Raw genomic sequence first — 21,766 nt, 5'->3', positions numbered from 1 at the left:
AGTGACCTTCCTGTAAACATTCTCCTCCATTCTTGCACATACACTGTCTCACCTAATTCTTTCATCATTCTTTCAATTTTGTCATTTTGTACGAAATTATGTGAGCTTTTGGCTGTGACATCATCAATCTATTACTGTTCCCTGACTATGCAAAGTTTGTTCTTTTGATCTCCATGTACTTGCCTACGTCATCATATTCTTAGTTTAATCATGCTTTCAACCATATCTTTTCTTTGTTAGGAAAAATATTTCCCTCTGTCCAGAACGTTCAGTAGTAATCGAAAACTGGCGTCTAGCATTAGTCAAAACATAAGATACAATCAATTACTGAAAATTTTTAGACGACTTTGGCAGTGTCCGTGATTTAGAAAATCATCAGGCATGCATTAAACAGTTCCTTAAGGGTCATTAAGCTATTCAGGCAATATATCAAAAAACATTTGTTATTTCAAAGTGCTCAGAAATATATATATCAGATCATAAAGTTATAAAAACCTTTCTCATTACCACTTATCAAAAATGTCTAGTTATGTCTTCTTTATTGATTTGGTGTGTAGCTATAATTACCGTATTTGCCGGTGTATTGGTCGACCTTTTTCGATCCAAAATCGACCGAAAAAAATCGACCTCGACTTATACACCGAGTCATAAAATTTAACTTTGTATTCATCGCTTCAAATGTGATGGTAACCAAGGCCGTTTCTCATGCATCTCATTGTGCGTGGGTGTGCGTCCGTCAGGCTCATCAAACAGCGAGAAACTGAATCATTATAAAGCGTTCGTCGCATTAACACGCATCCTCAGCAACAATTTCAAATATTCTCACCTCAATAACGGACATCGAAAGCCAGACAGCGACGATGACTGGGTAGTACTGGGTATTGAGCGAATGTGCGAGTCATCGTGCGTCAAGCAACGACAATAACTACTGGTACGTAAACATTTAATCGCCATGTCTAAATGAATGTCGTTGGCACTTAGAAAATATTCGCCAAACTTGGCCAGACTTCCAGGGGAAGAGGCCGAATTTTCACTTGTTCTGGCCGACCGGAGGAACCAGCCGAGGCGGACACTTTACGGCGGTTGAGTCGTTGGCACTTAGAAAATATTCGCCAAACTTGGCCGGACTCCCAGGGGAAGAGGCCGAATTTTCACTTGTTATGGCCGACAGGGGGAACCAGCCGAGGCGGACACTTTACGGCGGTTGAGTCGTTCGCACTTTGAAAATATTTGCCAAACTTGGCCAGACTTCCTGGGGAAGAGGCCGAATTTTCACTTGTGGTGGCCGACATGGGGAACCAGCCGAGGCGGACACTTTACGGCGGTTGAGTCATTGGCACTTAGAAAATATTCACCAAACTTGGCCAGACTTCCAGGGGAAGAGGCCGAATTTTCACTTGTTCTGGCCGACATGGGGAACCAGCCGAGGCGGACTCTTTATGGCGCAAGAGCCGTTGGCACTTAGAAAACTTGAACCGGGCGGCGTGCGCGAGTGCGCGGCCCGCTGGAAGTCGAATGAGGCTCCGCGATTTCATCCGTGGTGCTTATAAAATGCCGATCCGCTCGGCGGGAGCTATTTTCGGCCACTAGGCGCGTGTGCACGGCCTCCCGGATGCGCCGCCGCTGGAAGTCGAATGAGGCTCCGCGATCTCCTCCGCGGTGCTTATAAAGAGCCGATCCGCTCGGCGGGAGCTATTTCCGGCCACTTGGCGCGTGCGCACGGCCTCCCGGTGGTGCCAGGCGGCGTGCGCGAGTGCGCTGGCCGCTGGAAGTCGAATGAGGCTCCGCGATCTCCTCCGCGGTGCTTATAAAGTGCCGATGCGCTCAGCTTGGAGCTATTTCCGGCCTCCCGGTGGTGCCGGGCGGCGTGCGCGAGCTCGCCGGCCGCTGGAAGTCGAATGAGGCTCCGCGATCTCCTCCGCGGTGCTTATAAACAGCCGATCCGCTCGGCTGGAGCTATTTCCGGCCACTGCGCATGCGCACGGCCTCCCGGAATTTGAACACGTTTCGTCAATAAATTTCGCATATTTCTGATTGAATTTTGAAGTTTAATATAATGCAACAATTGAGCTCGACTTATACAAAGGATATATCATAAAATCGTAAATTTCCGTCGAATTTTAGGGGGTCGACTTATACACCGAGTCGACTTATACACCGGCAAATACGATATATGCTTAAAATGTTTCTTTCATTTATTTAATATGTGAATATGCTTGTCTGCTCATGTACTTTATTCAATGAGGTTTGAGCATATCTGTTTTTGTAGCTAGGCAGGACTTTTTGTATTTCGACCCCATTCCTTCAACACCCCTGCTGTTGCGGATGTCCTTTGACCCCAAGTTTTGAAACCTCGGAACGAACGTCTACTTCCCCGATTTCTGAAAACTGACGCACGAGCTTCCGTGGCTCGACAACACTGTTCACCCAGAATGGACAAACTGCGGCAGGGTTTCTACTTTGTTAATTTAAAACTTGATAAAAAATTGTTTGTAATAACCAGTCCTGGATATTTTCTGACAAACACATGATGTCTGTGGACAATATAGTATTACTGTGCCAATTTATAATGCATGTTGGATTTAAGATTTATTGTGATTGATATCACAATTTAAAGCAATTGTATAGTTTTACAGATTTGTTTTCTCATCTTATCAAGTTATATTTGGCGTGACAAATCCCAAATGTCCATTATTGGTGCTGCAGGTTTCTCTATTGAGCCATCATTGTCATGCCGCTTTTCATTTTTCCTGATGTGCTTTCACCGACTTCTCCAATGCAATTAGATAGTCGTGTTAATCCAATAGCCAACGCGGATTGTCTGCGCTGTTTGGCCATCTGCCTGCCAGCTTGCATTTCCACAACGCATTTGACACACACACACACACACACACACACACACACACACACACACACACACACACACACACACACACACACACACACACACACACACACACACACACACACACACACACACACACACACACACACACACACACACACAGCACATCTGATCTTCCTAACGATGTGCAAAAGAGCCAAACACAATTGGCCTCCAGTACTTTATTTTTATGCTTGTCCTCCATATGACTTTGTATTCACATTTGGTCAATGGAAGCCTTGATCAATAATAATAATATTCCAAATGTAAAAGAGTGAAACGATATACAGTCAAACCTCGGTTTTCGATCACGATCCGTTCCAGAAGGTGGTTCTGGAAGTGAATCGTTCGAATTCCTAATCATGTTGTCCCATTACAAATAATGGGAAAAAAATTTATCCGTTCCAAGCAAAAAAAAAAACAAAACAAAACGTCTTTTTAAAGCATTTGTTCATTTGCGCATTTTTGTCCGATCGTGCAACTGCAGCGCACCGCCGAACGCGCAACCGTAGCGCTTCGCCGACCGCGCAACTGCACCGCGCTGGTCGCATTATTGTGACGGAGCCGTCGCTAAAATTTAGAAAATATTTTTAAAGTCCTGATTTACTTTCCAAAATTTTAGTGGACCTCAGTGCGCAGGGAGCTTCATTTGGTCCGATTGCGCAACTGCAGCGCGCCGGGCGCTCACTGTCGTATTGCTCTCAGAGCGTCTATGTGTTTGAGAATGGCTTTACTGCTCCCACTTGCTTTCTTTGGAGGCATAATTGGGGATTAATACATTCCTCAAAGTAACGAAAATACAATCAGTCGGCATCGAGGTCGCGCGGTCCGAATTTTTGTTCGACAACCGAAGCAAAAAAATCTCGAATTTTTCGTTCGAATTCCGATTTGTTCGAGAAACGGGACGTTCGAAAACCGAGGTTTGACTGTACATAGAAAATAAAATGGGCCTTAGCACCAAACCTCGTGGTACCTCCCAATAATAATACCTGGAAAACCACATTTTAATTTTACCGTCAACTAGAAAATGTGGCCCTCCTGTAGATGGTTGCCATAGAGATTATTGAAGTGGAAGCGCTGCATGGGGGCAGCATGTTCAAACCTGTGCGTTAATTTGGAGAGTTTGAGTGTGTTTTTGTGTGTGTGTGTGTGTGTGTGTGTGTGTGTGTGTGCATGGATGCATGTGTGTGCGTGCGTGTCACTCCAAATGTATCCGAAATGTTCCCACCAGTCAGCTCACATGACTTTTTTTTTTATATGGTTCTGTTTATATGGTTTCTGTTCTTGCTGTTTTATGACGCAGCCTCAAAAATGTTCAGCCAGGCAAAACTGGCAAATGTTCACTTAGCATTTGCTAATGTTGCTAACTGTTACTGCATTTCCCATAACATGCGGCCTTTGGAGGCTGGATGTGGAGATATATATATCCGAGTCCAGCATTTTTGGCTCCTCAAATGCTCTTCCAATGACAATTATAGAAAGAGATCAAACTTTGTGCAGAATGCAGTGATTGCACAAGGCTTGTATCGACATTGTTTGCCTCGGTCGCTGCTCTTTCTCTTGGCTCCCTGATGAGCAGGCACACTGCGGGCCAAAAGGTCTGTGATCGGAATTTCAACCTCAGCAAGCTCCTGGTTTTGCGCATGACACTCTTGTGGATGCCAAGAGTCGCATTTGCACACACAGCAGAGTCCACAAGAGTTTGTTCACCTTTTCTCTTCTTAACATTCCAAAGTCAAAAGATCTGATTTCACTGACATTTGCACACACAGCAGAGGCCACAATAGTTTGTTCACCAAAGTCAAAAGATCTGATTTTACTTCCCGTTTTCGAATCCGGCTCTGGTTCACATTTGTCACGAATAAGTGAAAAAGGGTGCTTCACAATAATGACATCATCACTTTTCATTGCTGAGTTATGAGGGTTGTGAGAGGAGAGCATCCCACCGAAGCGCCTCTCCTCCACAGAGCACATTTACACGGCGGGTGACTGCACGTCGTTAACCTGAGGGAGGAGCGATGACCGATTCAGTTTGGCATCAGTAAAGCATCTTCACTTGTGTGTCAAAAAAAGACAGCACTTCACTCTGGCTTCCAGTAGAACGACGAATGCGGTCGTGCTTACAATACAGGAAGCAGGGAGATGACCAAGGTGCGCTTTCAAAATGCAATTTCATTTGCAAATAACAGAGGGCAAACAAGGTACTCGGACAATGACAGTTGCAAAAAGGCTTGACTTGGGCAAAGACAGCTAAAAACATTAGCGATGAAGCACCAAGGACAGAAAGAAAGCGGGAAATGTAAACGCAAGACAGCCAGACCAGATAACCAGGAACACCCAGCGTGTTTGCTTTTGAGTTGACGTTCAAGATGCCTTCACTGCCGAGAGCGCTAACGACGTGGAACGACGTGGAACGCCCGCCGCCACTGAGGGCCATGTTTTCTCAAAGTCCATTTATAGACACCAAGCAGAATGGTGCTTGATCCCCTCCGGCATTGTTTATTCAAATGCCAGAGGGTTAACACACACCACCTGACATTTCCACAGGCTCGTTCAATAGTAAAAGGCGGCGAATGGCGGTGTCGACTTTCGCGTTAAGTTGCCGAATGACGCCGGCAAGAAATGATGCTGGCTTTACAGCCTTCTATTGCCTCGTATTGTTCCTCTCGCACCTGTCGGGAGGCCTTGTCGCTTTCCATTTGTCCACTGAAGCAGAAATCGCCTTTGGTTCATTGATGGAACTCTTTGGGAGCTAGTTTTGTAATTTTAACAGACGTTCTTGTTCTCTTTTACCTTCAACTTATCGGGGCTCTCCTCGGCAGAGCAAAGACGGAATGCGCGCCGATCTCAGCCCCAGATTGATTTGCTGTCGCGTTTCAAGCGGCTAGCAGAATAACCAGATCATGGCGGGCATTTTTCATGGACAGGATGAAAGCGCAACAAACACAAATCTACATTTCAAATCAAGACAAAGACGCCACCGTCCTCGTTCAGGTTTGCTTTTGCCAACGTAAGAAGTCGATTGAGTGCAAGCAACTTCTATTTCACTCGTTTTGGCTTCTTGGCAAAATATCCTCAATTGGCTCCAGGGTCCAGCAGCGCTCCGCTCCCCTTGCATTCAAATGGTCTAATTGCTATGGCAACCCCATACAGCAGCCTATCATTCTCCTTTCAAATTCCACAACAGGATCACTTGGTGATGACATCACTACCTTGGGGGCGATTTCATTGTCAAAGTGGCTGAGCAGCGACGTCATTCGAGTCGGTTGAGGCTCAGGTTGCGAGGGCCGAGCTGGCTCTCACGGGAGCCCAAGCGGGACTCCGGGTCATGCTATGGTCGGTCCCAGACGGTCCAGGTTGGCTGCAGCCCCTCTGCTGGAGGTAAGCGATGACATAATTCTTCTGGGGCCCGGCCGATCTGTCGCTTCATGTTGGGATGTCAACCGGCAGCTGCGGGACGACTCCCACTTTCTAAAAGTATTCTGTGGCACGTATACCTCTTGCGCCACCGCAATACCAACAATATCAATACCAATAATAATACCAATAACAATACCAATAATAATAGAATTTCATTGCTGAAATTTGGGGTGGCAATTGAGTGGCAAGACATTTGGTGGGGGTTGTGCTCACACTGCCACTCTTTGCCATCGGGATGATCTGACAGTGCGGCGGAAGAGAGCGAGAGAGGGGGGGTGGGAGAGAGCGAGCTAGAGAGGCGCATGTCAAAAGGAAGCGATCTCCAATCAGGCACCTTCGACATTGAAATGCCGTTGTTATTTCAGCAGCAGGATACTTTCGTCGCGGCGTAAAGTCTAATAATTTTTTTTTTTTTTTTAACCTCAAAAGCTTGCTTTCGATGTTGGGGTCATATACTCACTCTCCGGACATTTTCATCGGCGCGGGAGGAACGAGATCAAGAATAAGGAAAAAATGGTAAGCGCTTGCTTCCATCACATCAAGTGCATTTGCAGTGTTTGCGTTGTTTTTTTTTTTTGGGTTGTTTTTGCATCCTGGCAAAAGCGTGGTCTGACGGTCTTGCGAACACTTCTGAAGATCTTGTGGCATGTCTGCTGGGATGTGTGCAGGTTGTCCTCCCTCAGCGAGAACCAAAATGACATCTCAGTGTCTTTCAACAAGTGAAAATAAAATAAAATAAAACATAACACACACAAACAAACCAAAATTATGTACATTTGGTGGAGTAATCTGTTTTTCTTTTCTTATTTTGTCAAGGTCATGGCTTAAAATGATGTTTCAATGGTTTTAAAGTTAAAGTCCCAATGATTGTCATCACACACACATGTGGGTGTGGTGAAATTTGACCTCCGCATTTAACCCATCCCTGTGTGATTTTGATCCATTCCCTGGGGGAGAGGGAAGCAGTGAGCAGCAGCGGAGCCACCCTCAGGAATCACTTGGTGATCAGACCCCCCAATTTCAACCCTTAATGCTGAGTGCCAAGCAGGGAGGCAATGGATCCCTTTTTTATAGTCTTTGGTATGACCCGGCCGGGGTTTGAACCCACAACTTTCCAGTCTCAGGGCGGACACTCTACCACTAGGCCACTCAGCTGATTTGAGCTATAAATTTCATTTCGACAGGCTTTTACGCAGTAGGACTAAATCAGATGCCCCCATCCTTTGGGAGTTTAGCCAACGTCCAGCAGGACATACGCAATACGTGTCGAGTAGCCTCTTCTTTTTGCCCTCAAATCTATAAATAATGCCCATGTTGAAACCCTCACTATGTAGCAATAAAGTGCAAGACATTTGTCCGGAGTCAGGAGGAGTGGTCAGAAGACCTAAACATGAACTCTTGAGTTTCGACCTTCTGAAGTGCTTTCTTCAAGGCGAAATTACAAATAAAATATGGACGTTAAAGTGTTAGGGAAACAAAAAAGGGGCTTCATGAAGCCTTGCCCAAATCCAAAGCAGTTCTCTTTGCTGTTGCTCTGGACAACAGCGATGGTGGTAGTGGGGGGTGTTGGCTGGGCTATAGGGGGACTAGGACAGACCAGCTGCCAAGTTCTCCTCGGCAGACAAAAAGCGAGTACTCGTTTGGGCTCCTGGGCTTTACGCATGCCAGACAGTCTTGGTAGAAGCAGACAGCGACGCGATTGCCGCACTTGCGTCGTGTCGTTCACAAGCGGTTCCTTCGAACTCTAGAGTCAACGTGCCGACCCAATCCGCGTTCCCTTCTCCATTCGGCAGCGGGAGCGCAGCTGCCCCGCTCTGTTGCTCCCCAAATAATGAGATGGTCCTTGTTCAGTTGTTGCTCACATGACCTTTGACCTCTTTGACCAAAAGTGTCGGGCGGTCGCACTTAACTGTGATGCTCCGACGACAATTCGGTGGTTGAGGGGATTGCAACTCCGGGAAATTTTTTTGTCAACATGCGGCAGCAATTTCATCTCGATCTTCTCTTTCTTTGCCAATTTGGTGATGCGCTCAGATCCCGAGACGAGCGGCGACACTCCCACTGGGGTCGACTCTTGAGCTGTCCACGTGCGCAAAAGAACCGTTGCCGCAAATGCCAAGCGCTGGGCCCAAGCCGCTGCTCCTTGCCGTCTTTCTCCTCCAGCTAGCGGTAAGCGCAAAAACCCCTCAAAAGCGTCGCCCACCCATGCGAGCGCTTTTCAAGCGGCAGACGTGAACACGCCACTCTTTGTCTGCGCGGCAGCTCTCGTGCCAGCAGGTACCGTCCAACTGCGTCATCAAGAGGGAGGAGGAGAAGTGTGCCGAGATGATGGACTTTGACCAGGATGGGGAGGATCTCCAGTCTGGTAGGCACACGCAAGAGGCGAAAGGAAGGTTCCGGCCGCCAGCGCTCCATCACAGAGCCCGCATTGTCCAACGGGTTGGCGCCATTTCAGTCTTCCTCATTTCGGGGGCCTTGGCCTCTCCTTTCTCCGGCTCTTTTGTTGGCCTCGGCACTGATTGCAATGCAGGCGACCGAATTTGGTGCGATGGTTCCAAAAGCCCGTACGTTGCGTCCTCAGGGTGTCCGTGGATGTGGGACAACCTGACGTGTTGGCAGCGCGCCAGCATCGGCGACGTGGTGGAGGTCAACTGTCCAGAGCTCTTCTCTCAGTTCCTGAGTGAGGACCACGACGGTGAGCACCACGTGACAGGAAGCACAGCAACCAGTGATGAGACTTTGACTCGTACGCGCTGTGGGGGTTTCTTCTTGAAGTTGGCGAGCTGGGGAAGGTCCGTCGCAACTGCAGCGAGTCCGGCTGGTCCGAGATCTTTCCGCACTACATCGACGCCTGCTTTTACCAAGACGGAAACGACAGTCATGCGGTTTGTGCGACTTTAGCGTGACAGAACCGGTCGGTTTAATGACGCCTGTCCATTTGTTGTTCTTGTCTGCTTGTGTAAAACAGGACTGGTACTTTGTGTCGGTGAAGGCCCTCTACACGGTCGGCTACAGTATGTCTTTGGCGTCGCTCACCACGGCCATGGTCGTCTTGTGCAGGTTCAGGTGACAAAATACACGCGGGCACGATGTGTCCTGTGTATTATTTTGGTTAAAAATCTGTCAGCGGCAAAACCCTAGCTGTTGAGGATAGTGGCCTCTAATGCTGGACTTAAAGTTGATTGACCACGACAGGGCTTCTGTCAAAGCACGCTGGACATCAAGGAAGATTTTCTTGGTTTAATTCGAAATGATGCGCTCCAGTACAATGCTGTGCAGTTATGCAGTGGAGTTGAACAAGTATTTAGGCAAGCAAACAAGCCATCCAGTTAGCAAGTAAGCAGCCAGCAACAAGCACAAGTACAAGCAGTTTCTGAAATATAAAGAAATAAAGACAAATTCAAAACCATGTAAATATAACTCAGACACTGTAAATGAACACTTCTCGGTCATAAATTGCCTTTATTGACTGCAGATGACGTTATATTCACAAAGCTGTCTTAAACTGTCGGCGAATAACACACACGTTAACAGTGCAGGCTAACATGCTAGCGGAACGATGCTAATTCACGAAACGGACCTCTAAAAGAATGAAAACAAACATTTGGAGTTACAGAACATTGTCCTAAAGGGTAGATACATATGATCGTTCTTTCCTTTTGTTAGGACACCAAACTTACGTCGTCAATGACTGCTTTTCCACTGTAACAAACAAGTACTCGAACGTGAAAAACAGTAAGGAGGTCTCGCGTGAAAACAGCCTTCAAAATAAAAGCACCGCTGAACAAGATAATGAAGAATTCTTAACACTAGCAAACTAGCAAACGTTTGACGAGGACAGCATGTGATCATGCTGGCTCACGATGCTCTCCTGCCCTTTCTATGCAGGAAGCTGCACTGCACTCGCAACTTCATCCACATGAACCTGTTTGTGTCGTTCATGCTGAGAGGTCTTTCAGTCTTTATCAAAGACGGAGTGCTCTATTCTCAGGACGACAGCGAGCACTGCTTCGTACGCACAGTGAGGAATCTGAACGGTTGTCGGCCTTCATCAAACGTTCCCACTAACCTCTGTGTCTGCTGAAGTTGGAATGCAGGGCAGTGATGGTCTTCTTCCACTACTGCGTCCTCTGCAACTATTTCTGGCTATTCATCGAGGGCCTTTATCTCTTCACGCTCTTGGTGGAGACCTTCTTTCCCGAGAAGAGATACTTCAATTGGTACATCGTGGTTGGCTGGGGTGAGCCCGCTGCCGACGTCTCAAGGATCGCGCCAGCTGTGTTCTTGTTCTCTTTTCTGACGGCTGTGCCCAATAGGAACCCCGACCTTGTGCGTGAGCGTCTGGGCGTTGTTGAGGCTGCATTTTGACGACACCGGGTACGGTGGACACAATCTCTAGCCCGAATTTGGGTTGCTGAATGTTTCATTTCATTGGTCATTCTTTTGCTTCCCATTCAGCTGTTGGGACATAAATGACAATGCCGCCATCTGGTGGCTGATTAAGGGACCCGTGCTGGCTTCAATCATGGTGCGCTTTTCTGCCACTCTGAGACTTTGCTTTGGTCAAGACTATGCCACTTATCTTTGTTTTCTCTTGGAACTAGATCAACTTTGTACTCTTTATTGGCATCATCATCATCCTCGTCCAGAAATTGCAGTCGCCGGATATCGGAGGGAACGAATCGAGCATTTACCTGTGAGTGTCATTTGAAGCATTTACAGGATCTCCCATCACAAAGACGTTCAGCAAGAGTAATGGATGATGTTGCGCAAACCCTTTTTGGTGTCGGGCAGGAGGTTGGCGCGGTCCACTTTACTGCTGATTCCGCTCTTTGGGATCCACTACACAGTGTTTGCCTTCTCCCCCGAGAACGTCAGCAAACGAGAGCGTTTGGTCTTTGAGCTGGGCTTGGGATCCTTTCAGGTAAGCAGCTTGCTTTCTTTGCTCCGAAACACAAATGTTTTCACCTTTGGGTTAAGCTACTGGGCGAATTGTACAAAGGAGCCTTGTTGCTTGAATTGAAGAATTTGGAATGAGAGAAATAAACCTTGTGGTTTTTTTGTAATCACCTTTGTCTCTTTGTTTATGTATCTCATATTTGGTATGTGTGTCATTGTAGGGCTTTGTGGTAGCTGTACTCTACTGCTTCCTGAATGGAGAGGTAAACTGCTTGGATTTGGCACGACGCAAAGCACGACGCAAAGCACGACGCAAAGCACGACGCAAAGCACGACGCAAAGCACGACTGAACAGATAGCAGGGAACTAAGTAGAGACAAACTGATGAGACAATGACGGACACCTGAACAAGACACAAAAGGAAGCTGATTGGAGAACACTAAGAAGTGGAAACAATTACTTGACGAGACAGAACACAAACCAAAATGGAAATTAAAACCAAACCAAGAATGAACATGACCAAACAGGCTTGACACTGTTGTCATGACTTTGTCATAGGACTCGGGTGCTTGAAGCGGATTGTTCAAAACAAGCCGCAGTCCATGCTTGTCCCTGGGACAGCCATAGTTCCTTGACGTACTTTGACCTGTTAGCTTGTCGTTTGGTTCTCTTCGACAGCCGCTCTCAGTATTTTGTTTGTGAAAGACGTTTCATTGCACGGTTTGATAACGCATCAAACAATAGCAGCCTGAGAGGAGGGAGGGGCCGAACGGCCGTCGCTAACACCCCTTGTGACAAATATTCCTCAAGGTGCAATCGGAGATGAAGAGGAAATGGCGCAGCTGGACGGTGAAACGATACTTTACCGTGGAGCCAAAGCAGCGGCATCCCTCGCTGGCCAGCAGTGGCGTCAACGGCGGCACGCAGCTCTCCATCCTCAGCAAGAGTACCTCTCAGATCCGCGTGGCCATGCCACAGGCCGAGACCACGGCCACCTGAGCGGCCGCAAGCCGTGCGCGCCGAGCCCGATGACCACCCTCGCCGCTGAGCAGTGAAAGCGTCATGTCGACTCATTTGAACAAAGTGGACCGGCGCTGATTGAGTAGCGCAATGTGTCCGTCGTGCTCCTGCGATGCTTATCGCCAAGTGGCCGCTCGACATTCGAATGCATTCAATAGCGTCAAAACGCAATTTCAATGACGCAGGAGCAGTTGCGCTGTCCGCCGGGCAGTTGATGAGTGACTGTGAGGAAGAAAACAATTTCCTAGGAACTATTGGTTGGTTGCTTTGTGCACATGACTGCATTCAAGATATCAAAGTGGTCATTACGATTTCTGTTGTTTGCATTTACTAGATGTACAGACAATCAAAGAATATTAAAAAGTGCCATATGAAGTCTGTCGATTTGAGGCGTCGAAGTCGAACGGATGCCGTTGGCTGCAATGCACGAGAAGGATTTTATTTGATGAAGACCAATCAATGCCATCAGAAATGTTCATCGCGACACCCGTGTTAACTTCATAAATACTGTAGCTGAAGATTTTCCAAATGATTTTGCAGTCGTCCCACCGTACCAAATGGAAAGATACATTCAATCAAGCCGCTCCATTGAGTCACCTGATTAGGTTTGAATCAAAGCGCAGAGCTGCGGCAGGTCGTGAGCGCGCCCGGAAGGATATTTGTCCCACGGGCCGGTTCGTCTTTGGGGCTGCTTTTGTCGAGGACGGAGATCTGAGTGAGCGTACTGCTGTCCGTGAACAAGGTGCGACGTCGCTTACTGTAACGTAGGTAATCCTGAGTCTGCCATTTCCAAAACCGTTTCTTCAGTTCGGCCTGCACCTGCGCCCAAAAAGAATCTTCAGAGATGACAAATCTTTCAGTCTTGTTATCTTCTCAAGTCACTTACCTCACCGTTCAGGAAACAGTAGAGTAGGGCCACAACAAATCCCTGCAAGCAAACAACGCTCATCGTCATATATCTAAGATTATATCTTCGGAACGTATGACGAATCTGTGAATATGGCACCTGAAAGGACCCCAAGCCGAGCTCGATGAAAAGACGAGCCTCCGCTCCCGTGTTCTCAGGCAGGAACGCGAACACCATGTAGTGCATCCCAAAAAGCGGAATGAGCAACAGCGTGGACTTGGCCAGTCTCCTGTCGGCCGGCAAGACACAACGTTCGTTGGTCAAGCCGCGCATTTCCAATCGTTTGAAAGCAAGCGCCTCACTTGAAGTGACCGCCATCGTTGCCGCCACCAGCAGGGGAACGCAACTTCTGCACCAGAATGCGGATCACGTTGATGAAGATGATGAAGTTGACCTGCACAAAGAAGACACAAGGACCAGCTTGGAATATTGAGCTATGTCATATTTGGCTTTGTTTTCCTTTTTGACCACAAATCCTTACTATTGGTCACTCTCCATGTGGTTGTGTTATTACGATAATTTCTGGAGGTGTTGAAAATGGTTTGTATATCACTAACTCACCATCAACGATACAGTTATGGGAGCTTTTATGATCCACCAGATGGAGGCCACATCTGTGTCGTCCCAGCATCTGAGGCACAGCGCACGCGTTAACAAGATCAACATGACGAGGGCGAAATATCGTCGTTCTCGCCTGAACACGTTCAGAAACGAGAACGCAAAGCCTGGCTGCTTTGGCTTCTGCCTCCAACGTTTTCCCTTTTTATTGAGCGACTCTCGTGCACGTAAGCAGTACAGGAAATGGAAGGTGTGTCGGAAGCGCCTCACCCTCTGTTGTCATAGAAGTTGCGAGTCAAGATCCATGCCGTGATAATTGTCGACGGGACACCTGGAGAGCACGGCGAGGTATCACGTCATTCCAAGTCGACCCCAAACAACAACACAAACACTCACCCCAGCCGATGAGAATGTACCACCAGAAGTATTTCTTCTGGAAGACAAAGGTGAGAGCCAGCAGGGTCTGCAGGTACATGCCCTCCACCAGCAGCCAGAAGTAGTTGGCCAAGATGCTAAACTGAAAGAAGGCCACGGCTGATTTACACGACATCTGCAAACAAGGCGAGAGAGTGATGGTGAGTATTATTACAATATAATATAATTATTATTATTACTATTATTATATAATGTGTTTCAATAATCTAAACCGTTACTCATTGTCTCGTCACTTTAAATGTTCCGGTGGCTCACTGCTTGTATTTGCTACTCAAGTAACTTTGGGTCTGTTTTGAAGTGCTTTGTTGTTTTGGACTTTTGTTGATGTTGTTATCACGCGCTGGTGCCACCTGCGACGGGACCACGCCCCCCCTGTCAGTGGAATCACCGTCACCTGCCACGGGTTCATGGACAGCGTTATATCAGCGCCGCCAGCGCAGAACCGAGTGCCAGTCTGTCCCTTGATGCTGCTTCGCTCATCAGTCCCGGAGAAACTTGACTTGCTTGACTATTCGAAACCCCCGCAGAACCGTTTGTCCTCTCCAGCTCGATCGCCGCTCCAGCGCCGGCTGTTCCCATCATCCCCTTCCAATAAAGTCCGTCGTCACGCACTTGGCTGTACTGTCCGATCCTTAACAGTTGTGATTTTGACAATTACTACACATTGCTTGTGACTTCACCTTGCTTCCTGAAATTGCACCCTCAAGCCCCCTGAAAAAATTCCAACTTTGCACAACTTTGCATTTGCCCTTCTTCTTCCTGAAAGGATGATTGTGAATGACCACGTATTCTTTCTTTTAAGTGCGAAACATCGAGTAAGCGCTTCTGTACTCACGGTGGACATGAAACAGTGGTCCAGATCTTCATTGGAGAAGAGAATTTCGTCTTTAATGAAGACGGCGCTGGCTCGCAAGATGAAAGAGAAAAAGAGGTTCATGTGGATGTAGTTTCTGGTGCAGTGAAACTTCCTGCCAAAGGAGAAGGTCAAACATTTCAAAGTAGCCTTAACACAGTTTTTACAAGTAAAATGTTACTGGACTGTAATTTGCCAGGATTTATTTTTTAAAAAGAGTTACCTGAAAATTGTAAATACAAAAATGGCAGAAATAAGCGAGATGAGGGATGTGGCGTAGCCGGCTGTGTACACCTGTTTGAAGTTGGAGAAGTACGTTGTCTGAAGTGGGAGAGAAAAAAGCGAAACATGACCAAGCACTTTGCATTAACCTTCATGAAATGCTGTCAGGTGATTGCGATGTTCATCAAAGCCACTGTGAACCTCTTGAGGTGTCCTCATCTATTTTAGCACACCGTGACCTTCATTAGCAGTTTTGTGCAACGCATGGTCACAAACTTTTAAGCAAAACCTATTTAGCATTGTGACAAAAAAGGCTGAATTCCTTATCCTCGCTCAAATGGAGATTTGTTGTGTAGGCACAATGATATTTTGCTAATCGGATGTTTTCATCTTATTAGAATCCTCAAAATGTCATCAGAAAAGTCAAATGAAATGGACTGAACCGATGTCCGCATGAGTGAGCATATGTTGAAGCCCCTCCCCCGTAGAGCCAAAGCAGAAGCAAGCCTCAGCATGGGGCAGCAGCCATCTGCCTCGACCGCTCAGAATACAAAATAGTGGAGACGGACGGTGCACACGTAAACATCGAGCAATTCCTTTTTAGGAATTGCCTCCTTGCCTGAAATAAAACGACATTTGCGTGAAGGTCTATATGAAGTTTTCTCAGGGGCGGTTGGCAGCAGACACTGTCAAAATGGAAGAGGATTTTCTACCAAGCAGACGCTTCACGCTTGTGATTGTCGCTGTCACGAAACTATCCGAAGATTTTGCAAGCCTAGTGGACAAGTATTAATACGGGGATACTGTTATCTAATCCAAAATTATAAACCCAGTTTCAATTCAAATTCTGTGGTCGTGCTTTTTGTTTTGATGTTGTCGTTATCTTGCCCTCCCCGTCAACTTCCATAGCCAATCGGTGCGGTGGTGTTTGACGTCTACCTCGGATTCTGCTGGGTTGTCGTCAGCAAACTGGCAGGCGTCCGTGTAGCTTGGATACAGCTCGGACCAGCCGCTCTCGGTGCAGTTCCTGTAGATGTGACCTAGCGCACAAAAGGCACAATTGCGAACCTCTGGCAACTGGCTGGGGAACCTCTGTTCTAAATAACCACAAAATCAAGTGAATCTGGCAAAGAAATACTACATGAAGGCTATGATCAGATGTTATAGTGAGCCGCAAGCTGCCCGTCAGAAATACAAACACACGTACGAGTTTTACAGTTTTGGGAAAGAGTGGGCATCGTGATGCAAATCCACCCGCACGTCCATGGAGATTCCTTGGTGGGAGGTTTGCTGTCAAGGCTAAAGTAAGGTAACGTGTTGACCACATTGCATTGGCGGCCGGGGCGAAGGCTGAGGCTCCAGAGAGAAGTGCCTCTTCTCAGCATTGCCGGAGCTAACAAGTGCTGCCAATTTCTTGCTCATGGCCGCTACACGCAAGCCTTTGATTTCCCACTTGGTTCTTTTCTCTGCGATGGTCCTGGCGTTTCCATCGGCGCTCGCTAATGACGTATCAACTTGACTTTTGCAAGGCATCCGTGGAGGCGGAACTCCATTGGGGGCCGGAAACCTGCTAACATTGAGTTAGAAGGTCATCGGCTCGGGGCAACCCGTCCGCCATTCCTCGCGCATGCAGCGCACCCACTCGGCTCAAATGGAATGATTTGCTTTCACTTTGGCTTTGCGCTTATTTGCATTTCTGGAAGATATGCAGTCATAGCAGTCATGGATGGATATACATTTTTGTTTTCTTGATTCAAAAGGCGGGAAAGACAATGCTCCTGTTGTCTTTGCTTCCAAATGGCGGATTGCTTTACCTTGGTTAAGAAAGAGCAGGGAGACATTGGCGCAGGACACGCCCACCACCTGCCCCACCTCGGCAGCATACCAGCAGCGAATCTCGTCCCACACGGTCGGGCACCCTACGGTGGCAAAACCACGCTTAGCAATACAGCACGTTCAGCAAGACAGCGCGTCACCAATTGAGAAATCTGTTTGATTTGCGCCTCTTCTATGACATCATCCTGTTTCTCGTACATCTTCGTGTCATGTTTGTTCTGTCAAGAAAGAACTTGAAGCGGACACTGAACAAAGAAGGTGGCATTTTGCTTTGGCGTCAGGCTGAAAATGGCCTGTTTAATGTCATCTCCTAATGGCTCTCCGGCGAACGCATGCTTGGCCGGGCAGCCATGCGTGAAAGGCCGCCGTGCTCTCATTTGAATGGCCTTGTGCGTGCGTATGAGCGGCGCTTCCTTCATTAGCCGCTAATTAGCGCTTGTGACATTGTGATGAATGCTGCAGATGGAAAGGCTGCTCTTTGCGGCTCGTCTGCCCTCTCACATTGTTAATGGGTCTTTTGTCAGATGCTAACGTCCTTTGGAAGTCTTACCTGCCGTGTATTTCTTTCATGTTCTGAAATGAGCGAGGCATTCAAACGGTTGGTGTGATTCAAAACATACTTTGCAGCAGACTGTGTTGGTGGGTGTTGGTAGGTGTGGTCTGATTGGATAAATCCAAAGCACTTCTAAACGAATGACAAAGTCATCTGTTTGCTGTTTTGAGGCCTGTCAGCGGCGACAGCGGCCCACAAACAGCGGACTTGCTGGCGTTGGCGGCCTCTTGGCAGATGTCGTTCACCAGTTTGTGACCAATTTGGTGCGATTCGGAGATCTGGTTTACGAGCACAAGCCTCAACATATACTCGAGCCCGGCACGACACGTGACTGGCTGCTTTTCACCAGCTCCCTTTCAGTTCTTCATGCTGAAAATCCAGAATGCGTTCATATGTGGACGCACGGTTTTGATATCTTCTGTTTGCTCCTCGCAAGGGAACCTTTGCCATTCCCAAGCACCAAATGTAAATCCAAGTTTATCGTGTCAGAGCTGCATTCCTCATCCGGCTCATTCTGTGCACAGCTGACTTATCGCTGTTTTGTCACGGTCCAATAAAACATTTTTCTTCATCGCTGCCGCTCCCATAATATTATTACAAGTATTGCGAGAGGAAAGGGCACCGCTGGGATGTACGCTGCAATATCTCCCCTTTAATAAACAACGAAGCGATAAGGTGAAAGCCAAGACCGCCAACGAGAAGCGGCAGATAGGAGTAACGCGGGATTTAAGGAGACATGTGGCGTGCCTCTCGTGGAACTCAGCTGCCAGATGGTGAAAACAAACCGGCTTTCATCTTGTCGTTAGACAAAGCGCACGTTCTGCCGCGTTGACCTCCGACGCCAGTGTGGCGGATGAAACCCAAAAGTGCAAAGCGGCGGTATGGAAATGTCCCTTGAGTGTGTCAAGAGTGCAACTTGTATACCTGCCCCGGTGGAGAGCTTGTTTTCTTCTTGAGCGATGATGTGTCCGCATTCTTCCTGCGCCTTCATGTGCTGAAGCACTAGGGCGCAATCCGGGTGCATGGCCTCTGTCTACACAGTGACAAAAGTCTGCATCAGCCCAAACTCCTTTCATGGACATTGCCGTTGACACAGAAACAATTCATCCATCCATTGTCTGAACCGCATGCAAACGCCACCCGGTGTAGGTCGGAGGCGGGATCGAACCCCGGATCTCAGAACCGTGCACCAGCATGACGCCCACTTTAGACGATGACATTTGAATTTAATTCCTTCATCAGTCCACATGAAAGATCACAATCCGTTCTCATTATTGGCTCACTCTGTGTGCTTGTCATTATTGGACGATCCTCCCAAACTCATTTACGTGAAAAATGTGCTCTGAAATGTGTTGAGATGGCCACCGCTGCGGCGTTAGCAGGGAGTGAGGAGAAGAAAATCAAAGTGAGGCGTGATAGAAAATGTGAATCTTGTTTGGGAAGCGCAGCTTCACATGAAATATGTCTTTCATATCTGCTTGACGAGCGAGAAGATCGCAAGCTGCCAACATTACAGCCTGTGAGTGTGTGTGTGTCTTTGTAAATGGCAGCGCTTCATCTGAAAGCAACTGAAATAAAATCACCGCCTGGGGGGGCAAGCGTCAACCTCTGCCGAGACGAGATGGTTAAGGGCGTCATTTTCGTAGGCTTCGAGGTCGATACAGTGACAGCCCTTCAAAGGCCAAAAGTGAATGTAAAGGGACACCGTCATAGAAATAAATATTTCATTCTTATCACACTAAATCATCAAATCATCAGTTGGGGATTGGGATGTTTTTCATGTCTGAAAGTTAATTTCTCATCTGCAATTTTAAGAAATTAAAATTGAAGAAGCACCATGGGTAATTTCACAAGGGCTGGGGAGCAAGACTTTGGCTCTTAGAAGTCAAATTTCTTGTTTCCCCTCGCCAGTACTCGGCAACCTCGTTCTTTTCCAGCTCTGTATTAAGAATAGCCGTTCAGATTTTCCCTGGATCCCAGCTGCCAAGCGCTCCCTCCCGGGGATGCCTTGAACACAAGAAGGGTCCCCATTTTAATTGTTACATCAACTTCTTTTGCTAAATTGGTTTTCTCTCTCCAGATACTGAGAGTTCTGTAGGATCTTTAAGAAAGGGGTTAGGCGATGACTCACGCATGCTTAAAGCTCACACGGAACAGGTGAACGTGAAGTCAGGACCGTCGGGGGGACTCACCAACGTCGCCCACAGCATCTGCAGCAGACTCAACTCAAGGAACGTCGTCGCCCGTTTCCAGCAGAAGCCTTGAGAGACGGACATGCTGTATGCGCAGGCTTGGAGCGCAAGCTGTGTAGTTCGCTCCGAGCCGAAAGAAAAAAATATCCAAGCCAATAAAGTCGCGGCGCTGCAGTGACTTTTCGGCCTGATGAGAATGATTTGGGTTATTTTCCAGCCCTGCATGTGCAGGCGTGAGAATGAGAATGAGGAGTCAAAGAGGATGCGCGCACGCGCGCGAGCGAAAAAGACGCGAGCGCTCGTCTAATGGAGCCGGGGAGGGCGCCCTCGCTTTGCCAACCCTCAAGTCACAATTATACGCGATATCGGCGAGCCATAAATATCAAATCCAATCAAGCAGGGCGCTAACTCAGCGTGCGTGAAGTCGCGTAAAATGAGGACGCCCTCAACATGTTGCTCGCTCTCATCGTGATAACTGCAACTTTTGAAATTGTATACGGCAAACTTTACGGATCACAAAGTTTATTAAAATGACTGCAAGATGGCAGATGCAAGCTAGTGTCTCAGAAATGACCGAATGATGTCGAGTACTTTCTTGACTATTACACTCTGCCAGTTCCTTGTTGGAGAATTGCGCTTGTGGTCAAAAAAGGACGCCAACTGTTTCCAGCTGCATGTCCCCCAGCACCCCATGCAGGCATCGTCGACAAAGGCCAAGAGGTCACGTGTGAATGTAAACACAGCCGCAAGCAAGAAAACACAACTGGACCGCACCGCTCATTTTTTATTATTCCTTTTCAGAATTCAAAAGTATTGGTCATCTGGGCTTATTGTGGGTGAGCCTCGATCATAATGCAGTTTTCCCACAGATTTATGCAATTACAAAATGAGCTTAGGCCTCGAGGAGCTCCATGCAGTTCGTAGGCGAGCGGCAGCACTTTGGAATCACTTGGAGGACAAGCTGACTCCAAAATCAAGTGCAGTAGTATAGCCGAGATGGAACCGAGGCAAGTGCATCAAGTTACTGCTCTTCATGTGTTCGTCCATTCAGATCTTAAACATTAAGCATTACAAATTCTTGCCTTGCATAAAGAAGCAATACAAATCCACGACCCAATCAGCTTTCTCTTTCCATGGTAGCCTTCAGGAAAGCAAGCCAGATGACGGTGAGCGGCTGCTGTGGAGTTAAATAAAATCAATCTGCTCTTAATCAGAAGAACCTCTGTGCATTTCCTCCTCATCTGATGCAGGACGTCAACAATTAACACTTGAAAGCCTGCATTCATCAACATCATAATCGTTGTGATTGGATGCAAAACAAAAAGCACCGCAGTTTCATTTCCCTCTTGTTGAAGATACAGATTCACATTCAAGATCATGTCTCAAGACGCCGAGAGGCATAATAGGCCACCCGTGCACTGGGTTCATTTGCATTTTGCACAATGGAAATAGATCTTCATAAACGGACACACTGGCGCATCATCATGATCATCTTGTTTGAACCTCCAAAGTGCAAGGGCCAACCCCGAAGGCAAACTTATATGGCTCAATTTGCCAATTTGATTGATGAGAATCCACGGAGTCAGGAAGACCTCACGCCCGGCTCATGAGGCATAATCTTCCATTTGCTTGATGATTTACAGACTGCACATTGACGACCAATCAACTTGGACTGAAACGTGATCAAAGCAGGACAGTCAAGTTGCTCGCTTGATTGTCGTCATCAGCACAACAGCAAAGAAGACATTTGCCGTTGGACAGCGATAGTGATGGTTCAAAACTAAGCGGCAAAAGTAAAGACAGCTTTGAGATAGACTTTGAGAAGAAGGTGCCAAAAGTCCTCATTTCTGTGTGGCAAGATGTCGTGTTGACTTTAACGTGAGAAAAAGTTGCAGCTGCTTTGTTTGTTTAACAAGCACACATCCTTGAGCAAAGCGTTCTCCTAACAAGGAGAATACATGGCAGCCGGGTCGCTCGGCCAGCTCAA

At 47.4% G+C, this 21,766-nt stretch overlaps 2 protein-coding genes across 3 annotated transcripts; one reads left to right on the top strand and one right to left on the bottom strand.

The window, feature by feature from the left end:
* The first annotated feature begins 6,693 nt into the window (after positions 1-6,693).
* On the top strand, positions 6,694-12,598 carry adcyap1r1b (ADCYAP receptor type Ib). Its single transcript, XM_088394001.1, has 14 exons — positions 6,694-6,820; positions 8,339-8,473; positions 8,567-8,669; positions 8,886-8,999; positions 9,080-9,189; positions 9,273-9,370; positions 10,193-10,325; positions 10,391-10,544; positions 10,621-10,681; positions 10,763-10,832; positions 10,909-11,000; positions 11,099-11,228; positions 11,425-11,466; positions 12,014-12,598. The coding sequence occupies exons 1-14, from the start codon at positions 6,818-6,820 to the stop codon at positions 12,200-12,202; spliced, it is 1,434 nt and encodes a 477-aa protein (XP_088250127.1). The 5' UTR covers positions 6,694-6,817; the 3' UTR covers positions 12,203-12,598.
* On the bottom strand, positions 12,550-20,112 carry ghrhrb (growth hormone releasing hormone receptor b). Of its 2 annotated transcripts, XM_088393999.1 has the most exons (15): positions 19,780-20,112; positions 18,512-18,620; positions 17,013-17,117; positions 16,138-16,238; positions 15,200-15,297; positions 14,959-15,091; positions 14,085-14,238; positions 13,959-14,019; positions 13,692-13,761; positions 13,433-13,524; positions 13,230-13,359; positions 13,110-13,151; positions 12,982-13,042; positions 12,821-12,914; positions 12,550-12,640 (listed from the first exon to the last, which is right to left on the bottom strand). In XM_088393999.1, exons 1-15 carry the CDS (start codon positions 20,002-20,004, stop codon positions 12,580-12,582), a joined length of 1,536 nt encoding a protein of 511 aa, XP_088250125.1. In that variant the 5' UTR covers positions 20,005-20,112; the 3' UTR covers positions 12,550-12,579. The 2 variants fall into 2 exon arrangements, with proteins under 2 accessions (XP_088250125.1, XP_088250126.1); XM_088394000.1 differs by lacking the exon at positions 12,550-12,640 and having other exon boundaries at positions 12,642-13,042; positions 19,780-20,108.
* Positions 20,113-21,766: the final 1,654 nt, after the last annotated feature.

Source organism: Syngnathus floridae, chromosome 13 (assembly GCF_059516105.1).
Source record: "Syngnathus floridae isolate MCC-2025c chromosome 13, RoL_Sflo_1.0, whole genome shotgun sequence".
Taxonomy (NCBI): Eukaryota; Metazoa; Chordata; class Actinopteri; order Syngnathiformes; family Syngnathidae; genus Syngnathus; species Syngnathus floridae.
This window is presented reverse-complemented; position numbering and strand designations above follow the sequence as displayed.